General features: G+C 39.9%; 1 protein-coding gene across 2 annotated transcripts in view; it reads right to left on the reverse strand.

The window, feature by feature from the left end:
• Nucleotides 1–24,034, reverse strand: part of fam214a (family with sequence similarity 214 member A) — a 40,777-nt gene extending 16,743 nt beyond the window's left edge. For both annotated transcript variants that reach the window (XM_047363176.1, XM_047363174.1), the window contains exon 1: nucleotides 23,927–24,034. In XM_047363176.1, coding sequence (XP_047219132.1) covers nucleotides 23,927–23,957 — 31 coding nt within the window. In that variant the 5' untranslated portion in view covers nucleotides 23,958–24,034. The remainder of the gene's footprint in view (nucleotides 1–23,926) is intronic.
• Nucleotides 24,035–24,529: the final 495 nt, after the last annotated feature.

Here is a 24,529-nt window from a genome sequence, read left to right on the forward strand (position 1 = left end):
ATGTGGAACACCACAACAATGAGAAGATGGAACAAATCTGCATTTCTGCAGCATCCACAACTAAGCGGTACGATTTCTCTTCGCTGTATTATTCTGCATTCTTAGATAAACATCAAGGCTTGTACAGGTTGTTATTTATCACTGGTTTGTACACCATCCATCATTCTCATTTAAAGCAATGCTGTTTTAAACTACAGCTGCGTGTCTGTTAAGCAGCTGACTGCAGGCTTTCTACTGCAGCATTTAGTCCAAATAATTAACCAGCTAATCACAGGTATACAATTCTGTGCAACAAGCATGTTTGCTAAACTGAACCAGTATTTATTCAACACTGACGCTTCAGTCCATCAAAATCACAATGAAGAAATGTTGTCAAAACTATTATAAATTTAATAACCAACATGTAATATTTTTTACAGCAGCAAGAATTATTGTTGCTTTTCTGTTTTATAAAAAGGTAAATATATCATATATACATGTTCATTTAAAATGTTTGCTTTAACACCTCATACCTAGAAACAAGTAATATTAATCCTCATCATCTTCCCTGTGTTTGAGCATTTTCTGTTTCAACGTGACGACATTCAGTCCATTTTCCCCCCATTCCACTGATCTACAGCCTTCACACCATAGAAACTAAAATAAGAAGCTTAGCTAATGTGTACAGTATAGAACAGATCTAAGCCACAACGCATGAACACACCATGCAAATCCTTATCCCACTCCTCTTTCTATGTGCATGCGCTCTTTTCTTGTCATACATTAGGTAACAAATCAGATTCATACTCCGGTATCTTATATTTGAACCTGTGTGGACGTGCTACTAAGTACAGCTGAAGTTCTAAACATCAGCCAGCCGAGCAGAAAAGTCGTGCATGCGCCTGCCTATGCGTCCTTGAGCTAAAAGATCAGCACAGAGTCATGTGGGATGGAAAAAGGCCTCCAGGGTAGAGGCAGAGAGGTCAGCCTTGATAGCTAAACAAGCTCATTCTTCAAAGTAAACATTCAGACACTCATGTTTACATGATTCCTCCCTGCTCACAACCATTAGATTGGCAAATAAAACAGTCTGACATGTTAGTGCCTTGGCTGCAAGGGATATTCTCATAGCCTCAGATAATGGACTTGTGCCTGTAAGATCTTAGTGCTACAGTGGATACAATGGATCATAATGTGCTTCTACAGAGTTTTGAACATGTTGTAGGGGATTAAGACAGTAGCTGTATGCTGTATGTAATTATTATTATGGAGTTCCACACAGTCTGGTGCTTGGACCACTTCTCTTTACTATGTGTCTCACATCAAACAATTTTCTAAGATCTTTTTCTTTCATTATGTATTATTCCCAAAATTAAAAAATTGTCTCAGAGTAATGCAGGAAAAAGTGATAAATCCATCTGTAACTTCTACGCTGGACTATTACAATACTTCAGTTGATCCAAAACTCAGCAGGTAATGTTCTGATGAAAATGAAAAGGTGAGATCATATTTCTCCATTTTACTGACTGTTATAATACAAAATACAATTTATTTTAATCATTTTCTTGTTATTTATGATGTTCCAAATGACCGAGATCTATCTTTTATTGAAGAGCAAATAGTTCTATATGTTCTATGTTCAACCAAGACCCTAACAAAGCGCTTTGGTCTCAAACAGCGGGTTTACTTGTGGTTCCTAGAGTTTATAATGGAAGGCATAACCTCCAGTCCCCATGTTCCTTTCCTATGGAACCAGCTTAAAGTTTCAAATAGGGAGTTAACTTTCAGGACCTTTATTTCAGATTTTAGGTGAGCCATACCTGTAGGTATGCTGCTACTAGCCTATACTGTTGGAGGGCTGAGTCCAATGAGCACATTTTCTCTTGATATTTTCTTCATTCTTGAAGTTACGGTTAAGAACTACAGCTTTCATTTTCTTTTGGCAGGTATTATTTCCCGACCTGTCTCATTCCTGTCCTCTCAAACTCCTCTTCATGCAACCTGCTGGTTTCCTTGGATGGACCATGTTTTACTTACTGGCCTGAAACTAACTGTTTGGACCATTTTTAATTGGATTTATTTATTTTCATGTACAGTGCCCTGTGGTGACATTTGTTGCGATTTGGCACCGTATCAATAAAGTCAATCGAACTAAATCGTGTGCTGCACTCCCCATTAAACTCCCAGATACTCGTGAAGAGATTCTTGAGCATGACAGTGATCATCTTTCACTGAATGCATGTAGCTGGGATATGTTGTTACACCTAATATCAGGGAGTGTTGCTGCTTTAACAGGGGGACAGATGGGAAGACAGAAGGAGGTAATGGAGTCACACACATTCAGATATGATGACCCATTAATCCCAGCACTGTGGCCACACAACCATTGCCTGTTTGCTCATTTTTCTGTGGCAAAGGTTGCTGTATTTTCCACACATACAAATGTTCTCATCCACTCTCTGGAAGCTAATTTAAATGCAGTGTAAGTATCCATATGGTCACCACTCCCATCTCCTTTTGTCCTACGTTCAGCCAGCACAGCCAGCACAAAGTGCTCTCAGTTATTTTTACCGCATTACGTTTTAATGATTGCTTTCAATATTCAACAACTATCCTTGCTTTAATGAAAATCTGTATTCATCAGTTGCCAGTTTTATTAATAAAATGGCAGAATGACAAAGACTTCATAGATCTACAAATGCTTTGCCTCATGTGTTCATTAAACATCCCTATGACTGGCCTGAATACATTAGGTCCTCATAGATAAGAACCAAATAGGTTTACTGAAAATTCATAATTGTACACCATCTATTAAACAACCTCTTTTAAAGATTTGACTCTTTTGAACAACAATGTCCACCGAAGCTCCTAATTAAAATGAACAAGATAATATTTGATGCATCTGAACCATTCTTTTACTAGAGTTAAGATATAACAAAAAAAAACTATTTCTAGAACATGAAATAGGAAGTTTGAATTTATTATGGAATTCCTCTAACCCACATAGTCACAATAATACATACTGCTACAAATATATACATACACCCCTAATATGTCCCTTAAATAAGTTGCACCACCAAATGTTTTTTGTAGCCATCAACGAGGTTTTGGCTAAATTCTGGTGAGATATTTGACCACTGTTCCCGATTAAACTCATTCAAATTGTTTGGTTTCCTCCCACGGACTCAGATTCTCAGCATAGTCCATAACCTTTCAAAAGGTTTGAGGTTAGTTGCCACTCTAGAGGCCGTCCCAAAACTAATTTTGATGTGTGTTTGAGGTCATTGTTCTCCTAAAACCACACAACTGCATTCCTATGTCAACCATCTGACCCCCAACAGACCCATCTAATGAACGAACAAATCGTTCAAGATGTTCAATAACAAACCAGGAACCACCAAGACTGAAGACAATCATAAACTGGGAGATGCTGGAACAACAGTGTCACTTTTCACAATGAAGAGATTATAACATTACCGTGGAATGCCCACAGGTGCCCACCAAGTCTAATGTTACTGAAGAAATGGTTTCTGGAGTGAGCTGTTTGGCCACAATGACTAAATATGTAAAGTGAGGCTATCCAACCAAAGTACACTGCCCCAACCAAATATTATTTCAATGCAGCCACAATGGAAAGTCTAAAGAAATTGTAATTTTAGTATAAAAGTTGCCAAAATATTAGATAGATGTCACAGTAACATAACTGCCAGTGTTTCCTTTGCATTACATTGAAACTTGAAGCTGTTTTTATGGACACAAGTTAATTCTCCATAAATCTTCCAGATGTCACCAACATACAAACTAAACTATTTAAATTTGTGAACTAGCAAAACATCTTGACCTGTTATTATCTAAAGCACCCAGTTCCAAAACTAATACGAAAAAAAATTAAGCAATATTCAAAGTGCTTTTGAGCTGCACTCTGATCTACTGTGTCCAAACTGACTGAAAAACAAGAAAATGAATAACTCGATGGGTGAGCTCCACTTGAGCAACACATTAAAGCTTTAAGTGCTCTGGTGATTTCTTTCCCCTAAGAATAAATAATTAAACCGAGAACAAATAGCTGCAACTTATTTTCTTAAGAAAGAGTGCTTTACAGGCTTAAGATTCATAGCTTGTGTGAAATCTTGAAGTCCTAAGCTGATATGAGTAGGACATTTGATTTCTTGGGCGGGCTGCTGGCTTTAGATAACCAGCCAGCTGAAAGGCTGCGTATTAAAGGCAATCTCCAGGCAGCAGTCTGCTGGGCTCGATGAAGTGTGTCAACTTTACACACACACAATGACATCAGCGGTCTTTGAGCAGAACCGAGTTGAGAAGGTTAAATGTTGGTGCAAATTATTTTGATCAAAGCTGGTGACAGATGTTCTTTATGCAGCTCAAAATAATTATTTTCCCAAATAATTCAAGGACTTCTATGCACTGAAAACACTTTTTCTGTATTTTCTCAAATGTCTTAACATTTTTATAATGAAAACTTCTCCCAACTACCGCAGTGAAAACCTTTCCCCTCATCAAATCGAAGGTTACACAACACTATTTTTATCCTCCAATAACAGGCTTCGTCAACACTGGTTTATTGGTTGTAGTACTGCTGCTTTTATGTAAATATAATGTATAATATTCTTTGTAAATATATTTTGTAGCACATTATTAAGATGTTTTCTTCATGTAACTGGGAACAAATCAGTGTGAGAGTGTGTCACTATAACTTCATACTTCTCCCTACCCTATGAATATGTACACTGATTGTATACATTATGTCATCATATTTATTTTCTGTTTCTTTTTTCCTTCTTTTTGTCATTTTTTTTTAACACTGTATTTGCTAAGCCTATTAAATAAAGAAATTAAACATTTTATAAAGTTTTGAAATGTTTTTTGCTGTCTTGGTTAAAAGGGTCCATCTTTAACGTAGAAACATAAAATCCATGCTGATGACATGTTAGTTTGTGTTTTTTTTATCATTAACGTTTTATTCAAGGCAAAAAAAATTTTGAGATTTTTGATGAGAAGAGCATTGAAAAATGTTTTTCTCTAGCCTTCCCTTCATGATTGTTCACTAATTATTAAGGAACTTAATTAGTGATAATAATTATTAACAGGATGTGACGCAACAACATGGGGAGCAAGTGAAAGGGTAGTAGCTGTAAACCAGGGTTTTACCATTTTAAAGATGCAGTTAGCATGGCCAGCATTTCAAAGGCAGTGGTCTTAGTGTTAACGTGTGGAGAAGGTTGATTCTTACTTTAACTGAGATTTCCAAAAGCCTGCCAACATTTTTAAATCCAGCATGTTACATGGCAGAGGTTGAATGATCAAAAGTATGAAGCAGAGAAACTTTGCCGTACTTTATCAGTCTTCATATTATCTGCTGAAAGTCTCTCTCTCTGTCGCAGCCTGAACTGCAGACATGTCCTATCACGTTGTAAAAAATATATGTTCCTTTTAATAAATATAACTGTGCTTCTTCTGACTTTATTTGAAAAGAGCATTCTTCATTCAGTATCTGCCTTCACAGAGCGTCGTCATCAGTGTGGCCTGGTAGCGCCGGATTCAGGCACAGATTTGTCTGTTTCCGGTTATTATTATACTTTTTTTCATGGCACCCATTATTTGAAATATGTAGAAAGTGAGATTACACTGACTGTTCTTTCATGCTACCTTTTCTTTCTCTGAATTTTGACAATGTCTTCCAGCAGCCCAAGTTAAAGGCTTAGAGGAAAGCCTTAAGTTCATGCAGCACATGTTATATGTGTGAAAGTAAGAAAATAGTTTAAATGAACACAAGTTACGTCCTACAGTAATATGCTGACACTGGTGAGACTTTCTGCATTATGGTTATTAAAACCTAACTCTGTCATACACATACACAGCCCAGTCAGCTAATTTACTATTCCAGAGATGCTAAAATTCACCACAAAGCAGGGCGTTGGACTGTTCTTAAATGGAGTTAGTTGGTTAGGGAAATCGTGCCTCCATAGCCTGATGTAGTTTTCTGCTATCAATTAAATGTGTCCCATCTAGTGAAACATTATACAGTTTCTAAAACTGTATGTGTTTTGTGGCTTCTAACTCAATTTGCTTACTTCGGCATAATAAGCGCTTTGCTATTTAGCTTTTATGAAACTTTTCTATAACTGTCAGAATCATTGTGCTCTCTCTTTTTGGCTTCTTCTCCTCTTTTTACTTGATATTGTAAATATTTTTTCAGTTGTAATTTTTATTGTAGTTGGTACTTAAAATTTCATATAATGCATGAGTCATGTCTGATTATTTCTTTATGAAAACCTGGACTAGATTTGATCTCATAAGACTATAAAAAGCACCCATCCACGTTCAAAGAACTCAAATGTACTAATGGCAAAGCAGGTGCCAGATCTGATGTGTCAGCAGTTCTGCCGCCATGTGAATTGTTTGCTGTGACGTCTTTTCTGCCCTGTGATCAGTTCGGCAGCATGAGAGTATTTTTAGAGCCCAGATGCTCCTCGGGGCCAAATTATGTCACTTCAGTTAAATAATGAAAAACAAGTTGTTTTCAAATACTGCCTACCTACAAATGCTTCACTAAATAAAAACAAGTACACAGACAAATGCAGGTAATCAGCATGTAAACATGCCCGCTCCTGCAAACATATTTTTGGAAAACCATGATCCAAAATCCTAACCATCAGCATTCCAAACTTGCAATGACTATGCAAACATTGATTTGGAGGATGTTTACCAACTACAGACTAACTCTCAAAAATAGCTTTTGTGCTACTTTTTACATTGAGCTAGCCACTAAGAACTAAACCTACAACAGCACCAATCATGCTTTTCATATCTGTAACTAATTTAGGTTTTTTTTTTTTTTTAAGGCCCAACCTGCTGATTTAAATTTTGACTGATTCACAATTTCTTTTTAAAGGACTATCAACACATTGGTAAAAAAAAACAACAAAAAACTCCCTATCAATCACTCATTAAAGGGAAATTGGCAGATTATGACCTCTTGCCTAGCTGAATCCTGCATTCTTTGCCACCTGATGCAGCGCCACACAGTTGGTGCAGCAACGTGTGATTAAACCACATCAGGCACTCAGACCAGATTCCTAAAGTATAGTAAGAGCCAACAGAGTACGGCTGTACTCCTGATTTCTAGTATTACCTAAAGAGCCAATGTCCCAAGTCTGACTCATTGCCAACAACTTCTAGAGTTTTTAGAAAAGTACTGCTGCTGTCAAAGATTTTCATGTTCAAACCCAAACTGATGTTGAAAAGCTGATGGATCTAATCTGTCAGATTTCTGACAAGACCTAAAACATGTCTCTGTAGAGGGAGGCTACATTTGTTGTCACTTACAGTGCTGCGACTACAAGTGCCTTGAGTTCTGAACTTACTGTGTTGAAAATGTGTTCAGCCATTAGACAACTGGATTTAAGTTATTTATTACACAACTTAGCGCCCTTTTTTTATATATTTACTGATGCCTATGTGTTAGGGCCGAACAATATTACAAAATAAAGAAATAACGCAATAGTGATATTACTGATAAATATTGCTATGGTAATATTGGTGATAAATCCACATTTTGGTCACTCCCTGGTTTCTCTGGAGGGCTACAGCAATCTCTGCTAGCTTTAGCATTGTGGACATGTAGTCTTGACTCAGACATGGACATTCACAGCAGTGAGACAGGAGTATATTATTTGCATGTAAAATGCTCATTCATGTCACTTAGAATATGTCAGTCAGCAAGGATTGCATTCCAAACAGTTCTTTGCTGTATTAAAATTGGTCACAATGATAATGATGATACATTTGCAATACATTGCGCAGCCCAAGTAACCTTTTTATACACATTATTATAACTGCAATGATATAGTTACTTTTCAGTTCAGCTGTTGGAAATGTTTGTTTTAACTTTTACCTTGAAACTGGGATGTTTAGTAATGGTTATTATATAATGACTCTTATAGTGGCCCATGCCTACTTACAATTCAACATTAGCAAAGTAATAGCAATAAACAGCTGCGGTTTCTCTTCCTGTTTTTAAAGGAGCTGTTGCGAATGGGAAACAGATACATGACATCACTGTTTTCTCTCCTCCTGATGGACTCCGTGATCCATGATTACCACGGGTGACCAGGGAAGACTGGGTGGAAGAACAAGCGTTACCATGGCAACAGGGACGACGTGTTCAAACATTCCCGTCAGGGTGACTGAAGTGTGTTTGTGTGTGGGAATCAGCTCCCCTTCAATTATTTGTTTGTGTCTGTGACAGAGTTTCAACTTGACGTTGAAGACAATTGAAGCTCCTCCTGTGCATGTGAGTGGGCAGTGATGTGTACTGTGTATTTGCACCACTCTGTTCTATACCATGTCCTGGCTTTGTACACAATAACTGCTCTGTTCATCTGTTTATGTAATCATGCTTGTTTTGTGTGTATTGAGTGGCATCCATGTGTCTGTGTGTTCATGTCACTCTTTATTACAACGCTGCTTTTGTTCCCAGCTTTGGGTGGAACAGCAGAGGTTTGGCAGTGACCTCAAATGCAACAAGAGGGTCAAGCTGGGTTTCCAGCTCACCTTTCCTGTCTTTGTCTGCCTTGTGTTATGGGACCTTGGAAATGATGGTAAAGTCTGCCATGAAAACAGTTTCTGCCAGAGACCGTGAGGGTTGGTAATGAGCACTGGTGAACAAAAAAATAAAACAGAAACACACAGATCCATGTTGCCAATAAACTTAGTTTGTTACCAACTACTTAACTCTACAAGTGTCTTTCGCAGCCTTAGTTTACAAGTCTACATTTGTTGAAAGTTTTCAGCTTTTTTCTTCTCATGTGTAGTTAAATGCTACTTCAAAACTTTGAACTCAGTGACACGTGTGTGAGTGATGTGTATTTGTGTCCCACACTGTTTTAAACACAAAGGAGCAGATTCAGAGCACACATAGCAACAAGCGCTGATTTGCTGAGGGGGTGTTACCGGTCCAGCTAAGGAGAACCTTTCCTCCGTTTCTAACTCCGCTTTCATTAAATTTCCTTTGCCAGAAGCAGAAAAACACTAACTCGACCCAGACTGATACGCCACCTTGACCCCTCTTCCGCTTCTAGTGCCTTATGTGAAAAACTGAGCTGCTGTTTACCAGCTGGGCAAATCACATATAACTGAAGTCATTTGGCAAACAAGCTCTAAGCTTTTGAGAAAAAGAAATACTTTGGGGAGCGTTTTCTTCAACAAAAAGTTGAATTTTGGATTCCACAACATTATCAAAAGCTATTTATGTAGTCATTTGTCGTGACTCCATGTCTACGCATGCAATTAAAACTTGTTTGTGTAAACAAACCAGGGTTCCAAAGGGTGACTTACTGGCGAAAATGTTAAGTGCAATGTTTTTTTGATTGGTTTAACTGGTGCATCTAACATTTAACACATCCTTTTCTGCTCAAAGTCAGGAAAGTTTCACCAATGACTTGGTCAAAGATTGGAAACAGACATTTTTTCTTTGATCAGTGATCAGCAGGTCGAATGCTTAATAATCCTTTTTTTTCATTAAATTAAATCAAAACATTGAACTACCACCTTCTTCACTCTACAAATGCATCAATCGACAACATATTTCAATGCAACTTTATTGTGTTTATTAAAAATTGCTAAAGGTTGGGGCACAGGCTTTGATGCATAAATAGAAATAAGTTCTTTAATTTTCTGTTATATTTAAATCTACACAAGTGTTTTCTCTTTTATACGTTTTTGTATTTGGGGGAAAAAGAAAAATCGTAATCAGTCAAACTGGAAACAAAAGGTCAGACCTCGAACAAAACCAAAAATCTGCATTGGCCACAAAAAGTGTGTACACCTCTATTTTTTCTTTGTGTACGACAGACAAGAAGAAAACACAGAACATGAGTGGTTTGTTTAACTTGTCACCACCTAGAAACTTACTGGATCAGCTGCATTGTGGTAGGAGGTCTAGTTATACAGCAAAACTGCCAATAATATTAAAAGGGATTTCGGCGTGAGGCAGTTTAAAAATTATTGGTTTTCTCAAAACCATAAACACAGCAGATGGTACATTGACTTCGTACCGGGAAGTCGGATTATCGATCAGAACTATAAGAAAACCATCTGTTGTGGGAGCTCAACAAGAAACCCTGAGTTTCGTTTCCAACCTCATAATGTGCTCTGAACTTCAAATCTCATATTTTGAAGTTCAATAAAAAGGATCTTCAGCTGTTAATATATCTCTCATTTAATAACCAGTACTAGATGTGATATTTGTTAACTTTGTTGATCAACAGTTTGAAAACAGCTCGAACCTGCACTCAAGACAGACATAAGACAGTTATACATGTTCATTTATTATTCAGCGGCAGCAGCAGTAAAATGTCAGCAGAAATGTCACCTTCTGCATAGATGTCTCTTGTGGTGTCATTTCACAGTGAAACCACTGTAACTGTTCTAAAAAAAAAAAGTAGTTTTTGCAAACCCAGGAGATATTAAAATTAATTTTCTGAAGTTTTTTTATGTTTTATTCGACATTCTGCGTAAAGTTTGACAAACTCTGCTAAAACAACCTTTCTGATGTAGACAAAAGAAACAAATTGTTGACTAGCTACTGAGCTCAAAGGGTGGAGACAGAAGCCCCGGTCCTGCTGTAAAATTCTGGGTAAGAAAAGAGATTCAGTATGGTCTCTTCATCTTCAACAACCATAGCAACTGTAGTCCTTGAGCAGGGTACTTAAATCCCTGATTATTCAAATGAGTTGCTCAAAGGCTAAGCACTGAAGACTGGTTTCAGTGATCAGCTTCCAGGTGCACCAGAAAGCAGAGGAATGACTATAGCTGATAAAACCTTCCTAAAACAAGACACAGGTCTAAGCCTTGAGCAAGGGACGTTGTGGTAAGGAGGGATGGGTGAGAGGGCTACAACATATAACACTGACTTGTGTGGTTTGCCTGTTCATAACTGTTCCTCACACCTTCCTCTCCTAATCCCTCTCATCCATCCTGAAATACTAGTAACGTTATCTTCAAAGCATTGGTTTGCCTTCCACTTTGCTCAGTTTGACCCTTTTGACATACATGTCAGCCATGCCCCCCACCCCCCACCAACAGAGCCCTTCTTATTCAGGGCTTTTCAGAGCAGTCCTTTACAAAGTAATTTCCAAACTAATGCCAGTTATATAACAGAAATTGGTGTGGAGTGAGCAAAGGAGTAATTAACAAGATGGGCAAAGTGGGAATGGCTATGACCCCATTATTCAAGATAAAATGTAAACCTTAGTACTGGAACATGTAAACCAGTGCACATTGTCTTATTTATCAATAAGAAAGAGGGAAGCCATGTTTAATGGTACAAAGCACTTTACTCCAACATTTTACGGTTTCAGTGAGCAGAGCGCTGGTAACTGCAGGATAGTGGGGCAGTAGGACAACCCCTCTCTGTCATCAGAGCCACCCTCTCTGACATGAATGCACACGCCTTTGACCTATCCACTGCTACAGCTGCCAACTTCTTGCAAGGGGAGTCAGACCTGAGCAACATGAGCTGCACCAGCTCCAAATGTTGCCTGAAAAGTGTGTCAGCTGTGTCATATTCAACATGGACTCAGTGCAGCAAGACACGGAGAAACAGAGCACTGAATTCTATACTTGGCAACAGAAAACCTTCAGCTAGGTTTTCTTTTAATAGTAGAAAACTATCAAATAATTAATGTGCTACGACATGGTTATACCTTACAGAACCACTAACTCATCTACATTAACCAACATTGCATTATAACTTGATACGCTCCAAGAAATCTATTCGTAACCAGAAGCAAATGATTTTATGCTGACAGTAAAAATCCAAAACGCTGCACAAGCGCTAGCGAGTCACATAGATAACGGGCTTTGGTGTGGAAGTTGCTGCTGAGTGAAGAAGATTCTGTTTTTTGAAAATAAAGTCACAGGAAGCACAAAAGGCACAAAGGTTTTCTAGAAAGGAAACCATCTTCTACGGGGCTGTTCATTAAGACTACTTTTTAAACATAAAATTAGTACAGAGCTGTTGTTTATTTTGGCAATGAATAAAATCAATATCTCAAAATATTGTGCACTTTAATTTAACAGGACAGACTGACTGCCATGATTGGAGGTGAGGGTAATTAACAAATCACCTGATTCACTATTAGGACAGGCTGTTGGTCCAAAAGGGATAAAATGAGACAACAGAGAGAAGAAAAGGGGATAGCTGTGATGAGTCTGAAATTAACTTAACCCCTTACTGCTGTTAATAAGCAATGTGCTTAACGCTTCTACAATGTGCCCCCAAGGAGCTCTCCGTTAACTCAGACTGAGGGGGTGTGTGTGTGTGTGTGTGTAGTTCATTACCATCAACAATAGCTTTAGTGATTTTTTTTCCAGCCTAACTTAATTTAAAATAATGTTTGCCTTTTATTTTTAAACTTGAATTATCTTTTAGGTGTCTTTCAGTCCCAAACATGAACATCCCACCATCAATACGGCGCACAGGCACGGCTGAGATCTGTACCAGGCTGATTAAAAAGCTGCTTGCGTAACAGCCTATGCACTGCAAGATTTGTGGGGTCTGGTGAAAGACCTTCAAACCTGAAAGAATTCAGCCATTTTTTCGAGCAGTTCGATTTGCTATACATCAATACAACCCTTACAGCCTATATTTTAATATTTTGTATATAATAACTCCATATTAACTAAGTAAATTGCTAAAAAGTGCAATTAACCACCAGAATAATTAAAATCGTTTTTTGGGACATATTTTCCTAAATACAGAAATATCATAGCTGTATCCCTCAAAAATTGCAATATAAAGAAGTTGCACAAACCTCTTTCAAATCACAGGAAATTTATTTGGTGTGTCCATAACTTCATTTTTGAAATACACAATTTTTTATGAACACAGACAAAAACGAAGATGAAATGTACAATGTGAACAGTTTGAGAAAAGATAATGTGTACATCAAAATAAACTATTTAAAGAAGTGTAATTAAATCTCAAAGTGTGCCAGATACCTATGAGCACACATACAGCACAGACCAAAGGTTTGGACACACCTTCTCATTCAAAGAGTTTTCTTTATTTTCATGACTATGAATATTGTAGCTTCACACTGAAGGCATCAAAACTATGAATTAACACATGTAGAATTATATACTGAACAAAATAGTGTGAAACAACTGAAAATATGTCTTATATTCTAGGTTCTTCAAAGTAGCCACCTTTTGCTTTGATTACTGCTCCACGCACTCTTGGTATTCTGTTGATGAGCTTCAAGAGGTAGTCACCTGAAATGGTTTTCACTTCACAGGTGTGCCCTGTCAGGTTTAATAAGGGGGATTTCAAGCCTTATAAATGGGGTTGGGACCATGTGTTGTGCAGGAGGTGGATACAGTACACAGCTGATAGTCCTACTGAATAGACTGTTAGAATTTGTATTATGGCAAGAAAAAAAGAGCTAAGTAAAGAAAAACCAGTGGCCATCATTACTTTAAAAAATGAAGGTCAGTCAGTCCGAACAATTGGGAAAACTTTGAAAGTGTCCCCAAGTGCAGTCGCAAAAACCATCAAGCGCTACAAAGAAACTGGCTCACATGAGGACCGCCCCAGGAGAGGAAGACCAAGACAAGTTCATCCGAGTCACCAGCCTCAGAAATCGCAGGTTAACAGCAGCTCAGATTAGAGAACAGGTCAATGCCACACAGAGTTCTAGCAGCAGACACATCTCTAGAACAACTGTTAAGAGGAGACTGTGTGAATCAGGCCTTCATGGTAAAATAGCTGCTAGAAAACCAATGCTGAGGACAGGCAACAAGCAGAAGAGACTTGTTTGGGCTAAAGAACACAAGGAATGGACATTAGACCAGTGGGAATCTGTGCTTTGGTCTGGCGTGAAAGAAGACCATTTGATAGTTCATCCACCAATGTCATCGTGCATATTCCGATGTAGGAAGTACACTGCGGTCTGGATTTTAATGTTTGTTTTTTGCGATTGTTTTTATTGGATTTCTGCAAGAGTTTCTGGAAAATAAAAACCGTGCTCTGGGACACGTGGTGAGTAGAATATTTAAGTTGAACTCTCTGGTTTCATTTGCAAAAAAAAAAAGTATTGTTCTAGCTTATGTGGTCGCAATTCTACAGGCGTTTAAAAATAGAAACGCAAATGGGAGTGCCGGCGCTCCCGCCGGTCATAAAGAGTTAACGGCTTATAGAAGGGAATCACAAATACCTGGCATGGATTTTTATTTATTGTTCATATAAAAACTCTGCACAGGTCTTTGAATGGATCTAGCAACATTTACAACATCAAACGAACCCGAGTATAGAGTGCATCATTCACATGTGACTAGGATTAACACATTAAAGTGTTGGTATATAGCAACCTTCTGTTGGATTATTTTCCGCTTGATCGGCTCACACCAGTTATTGACTGCTTGGAAACTAATTACACTATATATTTTTCTGGTCAGTGAATGCACCATATGTAGGTGCTAACGGGGCACACTGACAATAACAGTCCTCAGAGAGTATTCCAAGGCGAAATCTAATTCTAGGAAAGCTAACTTCAGGATCAATGAGGTGTTTAAAAATGAAGTCAGGAGAAGCACAAAAGCTGGCATAAACAGTATGGAAGGTCCTCATTCAGGCTTCCTCTTCACTTCAACCTGGAGAAAAATGCCACCAGATACCAGAGAAACTAAGCATATTCCAGCAGAGATGCTGTTTTTTCTGTTTCAGGCGTCTATTTTCGTCTGATGTGGAACACGCTCGATTTAGAAATATCTGAAGCCTTTTTGAAATCTCATTGCTAAGGTAGGGGTCTACCATCTCAACAGAGAAAAAAACTCAGTGTTGTTTACACTTTAGTAACACGGCAATAACCACTAATGTATTAAAGACAGCTTTAAATGTTCATAAGTTTGCCTTTTAAATAAAAAGCTGGTCTAGAGGGATCAATGTCGGACAAATTTGTTGCGTAACCTTTTTGATTTTTTTGTTGGAATATGGAAAGTTAATCCGGCCTAGCTCTATTTCCAACAGTGTTGTTCTATAGATATAATCTGTGGTGGAGGTGTGAAGTGCTGAGGTGTGACAGCAGCTGAGGCCTGTGTGATGTGACACAGAGGAGATGCAAAATGAGGAGGGGAAGGAGGTAGAAACGTTAAAACAACATCAGTGACACCAGGAAATTCTTAAATATGCATTTTTGCATCTAAACATTATTAAAAACACAACTAAGCTGTCCTCTTGGTAACCCAGTGACGTAACAAGCATGGATGCCTGTATTACTTCTTACAGGGCACTTTCAGATCAAACTGTACCGGGCCTCCAGAATTTGCAGCTTAACGGCAATCTTGTTATGTCACATCAGGGATTAAAAGTTCGAGTGGGAGGACAGATCGAGCACAGATGATACCTGGAATTGATTATTCATGGAAATGTAGAACCTGTGTACCGACGCCTGGCTTGTTTTGCATCTCTATACTTAAAACCTTCAAGAAAAAGTCAAGATCTCAATTTTATTTGAGTCTTTTATACTCAAAGTAAAAACATGGGGCAATCAAAAGAAGTCAAAGCTGGACAAAAATAAAGACACAAAACCTGAAATGCAGACATGATCCCCTCCAAGAAAAATCACCATGCACAGATGGCTCTTCCTGTTCCTGCAGGGCTCACTGCTGGCTGGGTAGGAAGGGCCACAGGGGTGGAAGGATGTAAAAAGCTATTATATCACTTGGTGCACCTTTGGCAGAGGAAATATGACCCAGTGGTCCAGCACCAAGTCTGGGCCGTACTATTTCGGTGTCCATAACAGTGAGCTGTAATAAATAGCTGCAGCACTCCATGTATCCACCGGCTTTTCAATCCCCATGCAACTGCAGTATGACTTACGTGACCTATAATAAAAAGCTACAGCAGTACTGGACCTGGATGACTGAGTGCCAAACCACACCCAGCTGGATGAAGCTACTTTAAGACAAACCTATACCAGTAGCATCGATTTAGGCAGATTAGCTGCAGGAATGGTAATTCACAGCTGAACGCAGTGCAAGTGACAGAGTTGTCTGTAATGTAATGTCCATTTAGAGATACATTGATGAAGCCATCTTAAAAGCTTAATACCACAACCGTAACAGGGAAATACTTTAAGACAACGTAAACCAGTGGCGGTTTGGAAACAAATGACTGACAGCAACAAGGTGAGAAAAATAAGATTTCAGTTTAACAAACAGGCAATTGTTGTGATAACAACTAAAAGGGACAGCGTGAACAGAGGGTGAAGAACTATGTGACTCAGAAGAGAAAATGGTTCTAACATACAGATGGACTCCCAACTGTGTGAGAGGAGCAAAACAACCTCTGTGGTGGCTGAGGAGATGCACAATGGAAGGAGACTGGACAGGTGGACAAGGGCTAGATAAAGGGTGCAATCTGGTCTGTTATACAGCCCCTCCCGAGTATTCACAACCTTTAAACATTTCAGCATTTTGTCACTCTACAAACACAAGCCTCTGTATATTTTAATTGGGATTTTATGTGGAAAACCAAAATAAAGTAGTGCATAATTGTGAAGTGGAAGGAAATTCCTAGGATAACCCTAAACAAAACCAAGTCCAAGCAATTGCCTTCAGAGGTCACCTGGGCATAATTTAATCTTGGGATAAATATAGATGTTCTGTAAAGAAAAAACATAAAGACCAAGAAACATACCAGACAGGCTAGGGATGAAATTGTGATGAACAACATCCTAAGCTTTGAACATCTCATGGACCACTGTTCAATTCATCAGCCAAAAATGGAATAGTATGGCAAGACCGCAAACCTACCAAGGCACACCTGTCTACATAAACTGAGAGGTCAGGTTTCAAGAGCAGCTAAGAAGCCCATGGTAAGGAGGGAGAATCTGTTGACAGGACAACCGTTAACAGTGCACTCCACAAACACTTTGCCGAGGGCCTTTAGGAAACAGTTCTTTTATGAAACAGTGCCTTTAGGAAAGCTGGTAAAATTGCAGACAAAATTGCAAAACACAGTTTATGGTGGGAAACTAAAACTGCACATCACTCCGTCTGAACACACCATCCTTAGCCTGAGACATGGTGGTGGAAGCATTATGTTGTGGGGATGCTCTTCATCAGCAGAAACAGGGAAGCTGGTCAGAGTTGATGATGGGAAGTTAATGGAGCTAAATACAGGGCAATCATGGAAGAAAACCGGTTACCAAAAAGAGTTAACAATTGGCCAAAATGTTCACCTTCCAGATGGGCAATGACCTTTAATATTATAGTCCAGCTAGGGCTGAATCACACATATTGTCACCACAATAACAATTTGTGGCAATAGCATTGCAAAGGACTGTTAAAATGCAACAAATAAATAATTGTTGGGTATTTTCACATGTGTGAGGAGTTCCCACTTACCATGCATTGCAGAAAATCTGCTTGCTAGATGGAATCCTATTGCAGTAAATGTACAGGTCCTTCTCAAAATATTAGCATATTGTGATAAAGTTCATTATTTTCCATAATGTCATGATGAAAATTTAACATTCATATATTTTAGATTCATTGCACACTAACTGAAATATTTCAGGTCTTTTATTGTCTTAATACGGATGATTTTGGCATACAGCTCATGAAAACCCAAAATTAGCATATCATTAAAAGGGTCTCTAAACGAGCTATGAACCTAATCATCTGAATCAACGAGTTAACTCTAAACACCTGCAAAAGATTCCTGAGGCCTTTAAAACTCCCAGCTTGGTTCATCACTCAAAACCCCAATCATGGGTAAGACTGCCGACCTGACTGCTGTCCAGAAGGCCACTATTGACACCCTCAAGCAAGAGGGTAAGACACAGAAAGAAATTTCTGAACGAATAGGCTGTTCCCAGAGTGCTGTATCAAGGCACCTCAGTGGGAAGTCTGTGGGAAGGAAAAAGTGTGGCAGAAAACGCTGCACAACGAGAAGAGGTGACCGGACCCTGAGGAAGATTGTGGAGAAGGGCCGATTCCAGACCTTGGGGGACCTGCGGAAGCAGTGGACTGAGTCTGGAGTAGAAACATCCAGAGCCACCGTGCACAGGCGTGTGCAGGAAATGGGCTACAGGTGCCGCATTCCCCAGACCTGGGCTACAGAGAAGCAGCACTGGACTGTTGCTCAGTGGTCCAAAGTACTTTTTTCGGATGAAAGCAAATTCTGCATGTCATTCGGAAATCAAGGTGCCAGAGTCTGGAGGAAGACTGGGGAAAAGGAAATGCCAAAATGCCAGAAGTCCAGTGTCAAGTACCCACAGTCAGTGATGGTCTGGGGTGCCGTGTCAGCTGCTGGTGTTGGTCCACTGTGTTTTATCAAGGGCAGGGTCAATGCAGCTAGATATCAGGAGATTTTGGAGCACTTCATGCTTCCATCTGCTGAAAAGCTTTATGGAGATGAAGATTTCATTTTTCAGCACGGCCTGGCATCTGCTCACAGTGCCAAAACCACTGGTAAATGGTTTACTGACCATGGTATCACTGTGCTCAATTAGCCTGCCAACTCTCCTGACTTGAACCCCATAGAGAATCTGTGGGATATTGTGAAGAGAACGTTGAGAGACTCAAGACCCAACACTCTGGATGAGCTAAAGGCCGCTATCGAAGCATCCTGGGCCTCCATAAGACCTCAGCAGTGCCACAGGCTGATTGCCTCCATGCCACGCCGCATTGAAGCAGTCATTTCTGCCAAAGGATTCCCGACCAAGTATTGAGTGCATAACTGTACATGATTATTTGAAGGTTGACGTTTTTTGTATTAAAAACACTTTTCTTTTGTTGGTCGGATGAAATATGCTAATTTTGTGAGATAGGAATTTTGGGTTTTCATGAGCTGTATGCCAAAATAATCCGTATTAAGACAATAAAAGACCTGAAATATTTCAGTTAGTGTGCAATGAATCTAAAATATATGAATGTTAAATTTTCATCATGACATTATGGAAAATAATGAACTTTATCACAATATGCTAATATTTTGAGAAGGACCTGTATATCCTCAACAGATACCTAAACCAGCTAAATTGACTCCCTTTGGTGCGAAGGAGGAACGGCTCTACTCTGAGTTCTGCTTCCCTGCAAATGAAGATCATTTCAACTTCCTGTATCCAGGAGGTTGAAATGATATATTTCGGTCATGATCCAGATGTGGGCCGCCGTTCCACAACAAGGACAAAAGCCACATTGCTCCTCCTAAATCCGAGGTGCGACTACCAGTCCCACCACCAGCCTGTCAGTTTCCTGGTGCTGTCCCTGCCCTCCAAGAGACATTAAAGTGGCAGTACTGTTGCATCAAGTAGTGACTCTGTGGGCTAAATGCAAATGCATGCCACACTTTCAGGTGTTTATTTGCAAAACTATTCAAAACCCATGTTTTCCTTTTACTTGACAATCATGTCAATTGTGTTTATCTACTTAAAAAATGCAACAGAATACTGAGAATTTGTGGTTGTAATCTGACAAAGTGTGGACAAGTTCGAGGGGAGTGAATACTTTTGTTAGGCACTGAATGTACTAATCAACAAAAGCATAAAACATTGATCCACCAGCAGTTGTTTGGGACACACACATCTCAGCTGGATTCGAGGACTTCACAACAGGAAGCACTGCTTAACCAATATTGTTACAGAGAGCAGAAACAGAACTGACTGAGTCAGTAGGACTCCTTTATAGTAGGACATGAAAACATGACAGAAAGAAACTCACGACCAAGGGCACAAAAGATCATCAGTTGTTACTGGTTCATTTCACAACATCTAATATTCTTGTGGGTGAAGGACCACAGACGAGCACAAACGGCAGATTTTGAGCTGTAAACTGTTCGAAAGTGGTTTTGAATCATGCTTTAAGTGGAGACAGCACAAAAATCTCTCTTTGTGCAGAGAAGTAGAGCCAGATGTAGACTCACATCAGCCAAAAAAACCAAAACCCAGAATACAACATGGTATGTTTTCTCCAACTGCTCTAAACCGGGCCCAGAATTTCTCTAGAGCTGTACGTTATGAGACCTGGAAAAGCCGTCAGTTGATCTACATGGTTCAATCGTACAGCGCTTATTAGGGCCAACAGCAATCTGTTGCACACTTACTCTGTGCCAGACTCACTTTCTCCTCACACACACTGTGTCCTGACTCATAACCAAACTCACAGAAAAACAAGGAGATCAGATGACTCTGGTTAGGCCCCAGAGCAGAACATTTTTACTCCCTTCACAACAAAACAAATGGTTCACCTGATGCTCCACAGCGATGCTGCATAAACTTAAAGGGAAACACCTCTATATGCCCTCTTGTTAGCAGGAGCTGTAAAGTTTAAGACTTTAAGGTCCAAATTGAGATTAATGCTGTTTTACAAATTTTACAATAAACTATTTGGTTTATGTTGCAAAAGTTACATTGAACAGGAACTGAACTTATGAACATTTGTTTTCTCACCATTGTAAATTGTTTTTTTTAAATGTTTTTACGGAGATTACCTGGACACACTGTTAAATTCAGAATGGCCTTGCTTGTTCATTCAGGTCACAACCAGAATGGCGTATATTTATTCTTCAAACACTAGAGCAATACTGAAAAAGAGCAAATCAGCAAAACTGTGTATCTACGACATTATATTTGACTGTGGTTGCTTCCAGTATTTTTTTCTCACTTTTGTAAAAAGAGAAGTGAAAAACACAAGGTTAACAGAGCCCTTTAATGATGACCTGGTCACTCACCAGTGACCAGGTCATCCTGGTCACTGGTGAGTGGCCTGGCATGATAAATTGATGACGTTTTACACCCAGCTAATCAAGAGTTGAGTCTCCTTCTCATATTTACATCCTGGGTTTGCATGTCTGGACATGTCCAGCTACCTCCTTCAGAATTAACACAGCTAAGCAGTCCCAGGACCAGACCTCTTAACCTGGTTCCCCTGAGCCTTGCAGTCCCTCTCCCTGGGAGCAGGGAGTAGGCTTGGGCAAAAGACAGATGCTCCTTTACCACTGGCTCTTTTTAGACAGCGCGGTTCTACTGCACTTGGTCTCGCTCTGCTCAGCACAGAACCTGGTGTATTTCCACTGAACCACTGACAGTTGGAAGAAAGTCTTGAAGCCCTGCCTCCAGATGTCAGTGTAGTGCTGCTGTTAACAGTACTGTGTGACCTTGTCACATTAAAGGAATCTGAGTGAAACGGTAAAACGTTAAATAATTAAATAGAAAATAAATGCATACATAACCAAAATACAAATAATGTTTGTACTACTGTTTATGCAAGAATGTTTTATTAATGTTTCTTTCATGTATAAAATAATTCACTGTGTTCCAATTATGTGGAACACAGCCAAGCTAGAACTTATATAGTAAGGCCCAATGGTTCTGATGTGGGGGGATGACATGTGAGGCACCAAAATTTGCCTAAAGTCACAATTTTGGGCTATATGAGGACGTTTTTGTCTCAGCCATGGCAATAATGAGGACAAGCGCAAAACAAGGAGTTTTAGACTTGAAACTGGACCTTCGTGCTTCAGGGATTCAACGTCATCTTCCTCCTGTTTGATCCAATGAAAGTAGTCTGATTACAGGCAGCTGCGGTCTGCCTGCTCCCTCCTCCTACAGACGCTGGTTCGCTTCAGGACCGTCAATAAATGTCCGAACCAAACACGATTCATGGTGGTATTATTTTGTGTGTTTTTTAGGTGGAAATGTTTATGCGTCTGAACAGCTGATTTTATGTGTGATCACCTGGTTTAGGATGTTATTAAATACAGCGCCCCTGTACTACCTCTTAGGAAACCTTCTCATTTCCCCTGGACCCATGGCCCACGAAGAGTCTGTTCACATCACATGTAGTCCCTACCCGGTCATACCTGCTTAGGAGCGGGGACCAAAAATACTAGGTACCGGTACGGAAAAAACAGTAATGAAAACGCTCACAAAGCGAGCCGATGGGAGTTGAGTAGGGCCAAATCGAGCCAGTGGAAAAAAGGCAAGAAAATATCTGGGCTACAGGCAGTCTGCCTTTTGGCGCAGGGGGATGGTACAGTATGTTTAAAGGAACAATAGAACAACAGTGACTCCCTGTCAAACAAGGAGCTACTGATGTGAAGCAGCTCCTGCAGAAACAGGTTTATAAAATTTGCATGACAGTGAGCCGGACAGCTAATAAATCGTAAAAGATGACAAACAGAAAAAGGATGGTAATGAGTTTTAACAGCCACAGTAAAACTGTTTCATTCAATAAAAAAAAAGATTTTGAATTTGCATTTTAAAGGGTCTTTAGCATCTTATATTAGCAATTAGCGCAATAGCGTAGCTAGCATTAATAAATGTAAAAATCACACTCCATGACAGATGGAGGTTGTAAGCTTAAATTGATAAAAATCACTGTACTCTGTTCAGCCTTCCTGTTATCTACTGAATTTGGCTCAGGTCAACTCTCAGCCTAATTCCTTAAGGCAGATAGGGATTGACATCCTGTGTCAGAAGGCTTCTTTTTGGGCCCCAAAGAGTCAGGCACAAATGACCAAAACTAAAATTACTCTGTTGCAGCAGCCTGAATGAACATTTGACATGTCTCCAGAGTTTGTTTTTTGGTAACTGGCTTCTTACATCTCTGCGCCTTCTCTTATTTTAAACACTGAAAATAGCAACCTATTAGTGTTTTTCCTGCAGTTACAACTTCCACATGGAAAAGTATTGCTTTGTCAGCATGACGTGGTAAGACTTGCACTTTGCATTCACCTACAGGAAAAAGAGCTGCTGAAAATCATCGGATTGTGGTCAACTGAGGATTTGTTGGTTCGACACCAGTCTTAGATGAACAGTTCTTAATCCTCTCACTAGTTCAAGGTAGGAATACACACATGACCTGTAGATTGATAACAAGGTTGTTTTTGATGTTGCATGCTCTGCTGCATTGTTAGGCTAAAGTTAAACCATACTGTGTCTCTCTCTGAGCTCCCAACCTTGGCCAGTCAGATCCCACAGCCTGTCTGAGTTAGTGTTTCCATATAAAGCATCCTATAAAGCCGGCCAAGAAAAAGCCATGGGTTAAATCCAGAGCCCACCTGGGGCATATGATTACTGTGTGTTCAGGAGTCTCATTATCAGAAAAGGAAGGGCTCACTCAGACCAGCCAGCAACCTAGCAGCAGTTTCATAACATATGTAAACACACAGCTGATCGCTGATTGACTGCAGTTAATCTGATCATGACAAAACACTGGTCCCTCACTGCCTCCTAGTATGGTGCAATTCTGGTGGACTAACCCAAGTCGCCAGAAGATGTGACAACAAAACAACTAAGCACAAACAGTTCATAAATGGCTTAGCTCGTTATCCCAAGGAGTTCTACAAACCCTAATGGTAATTGTCTCAGAAAAAAGCTTATGCCACTAAGATCCTATTGCATATTCATGCCCTGACGTAATTAGTGGAATTACACTGAAACAAACAAGGCTGTCTCCTCTGTTCCTTGTCTAGGTTTTGGTGCAGACACAGCAAGCTATAAACAGGTTGCAGAGCATAAGGCAGGAGCCTTATTTCCACAACAGGGTGGGTGTCAAGAACATTTTGCAGCAGCCCTGTGCAGGCATACTGTCAACCATGAGCTACTCGAAGGAACAGTATTATGTGGCTTGGGAGCAGCGAGGAGGTTATATGTGGATGAAAAATAGGGAAAGGAAACAGCTGACACTTGGAGTTAAACTAGATCAGCAAATGTATTTTGTATGCACATCCTAATCTTCTCAGGTCAGGCTTTGTTAATTCGTGTAACCAGCCTGACCAGCTGTTACATAATTCTTTGGCCTGTTTCTTGTCCTCTCTCTGGGGGGCAATGGATACAATCAGTCGTGTAAAGCTGGTTATACACAGCTTGCCCGCACAGATGTGTGTGTGTGTGTGTGTTTCCGCTTGCTCACATACCTCGCTCGGACTTCATGTTGTCCAGTGTCATCTGGTTGGCTTTAGGGTCTTCTTTCTGTGTCACACGCAGCTTTGACAGCAACACGGCGGTGCCTGGAACCCCCAACCCGCCCCCTAAAACCCCCCTCTGGCCCCTAAGACCCGCCGTATTAGCTAAACGACGATATCAGCTGTAAAGCCTGCGTGTCAGTGCCAACTGCCCCCTATCCAACAACAAAGCCTTGCTTTGTTAGCATGCTCCTGTACGCTTCCATGGAGTCGCACTGTATTGTCCAACTCACACAAAGACCGCTGATACTCGAGGCGTTGCGTAAACGAGTTGTCAAGCTGCTTGCTAGCGAGTAACCAATCTGTTAACTAGTAATCTAACTAGCAAGCTGGCTTCTCTCTCAGCTTGTCTCGGATTCCGCCACCTGGATCATAGTTAAGTCGGGATTCATTTCGCAGTCCCCGCGTGTGAAACGTTGATACCGCCGCTACAGAGGCTTGCTAACTCAGCAGTGCTGCTAGCACCACAGCAAACTCGACCAACTAACCTTTTCGATAATGTTGGCTCTATCGTCCAGACATCTCAGCTCCTATAGCATAGCTTAGCCCAGCTAC

Source organism: Girardinichthys multiradiatus, chromosome 4 (genome assembly GCF_021462225.1).
Source record: "Girardinichthys multiradiatus isolate DD_20200921_A chromosome 4, DD_fGirMul_XY1, whole genome shotgun sequence".
In the NCBI taxonomy this organism is placed as follows: Eukaryota; Metazoa; Chordata; class Actinopteri; order Cyprinodontiformes; family Goodeidae; genus Girardinichthys; species Girardinichthys multiradiatus.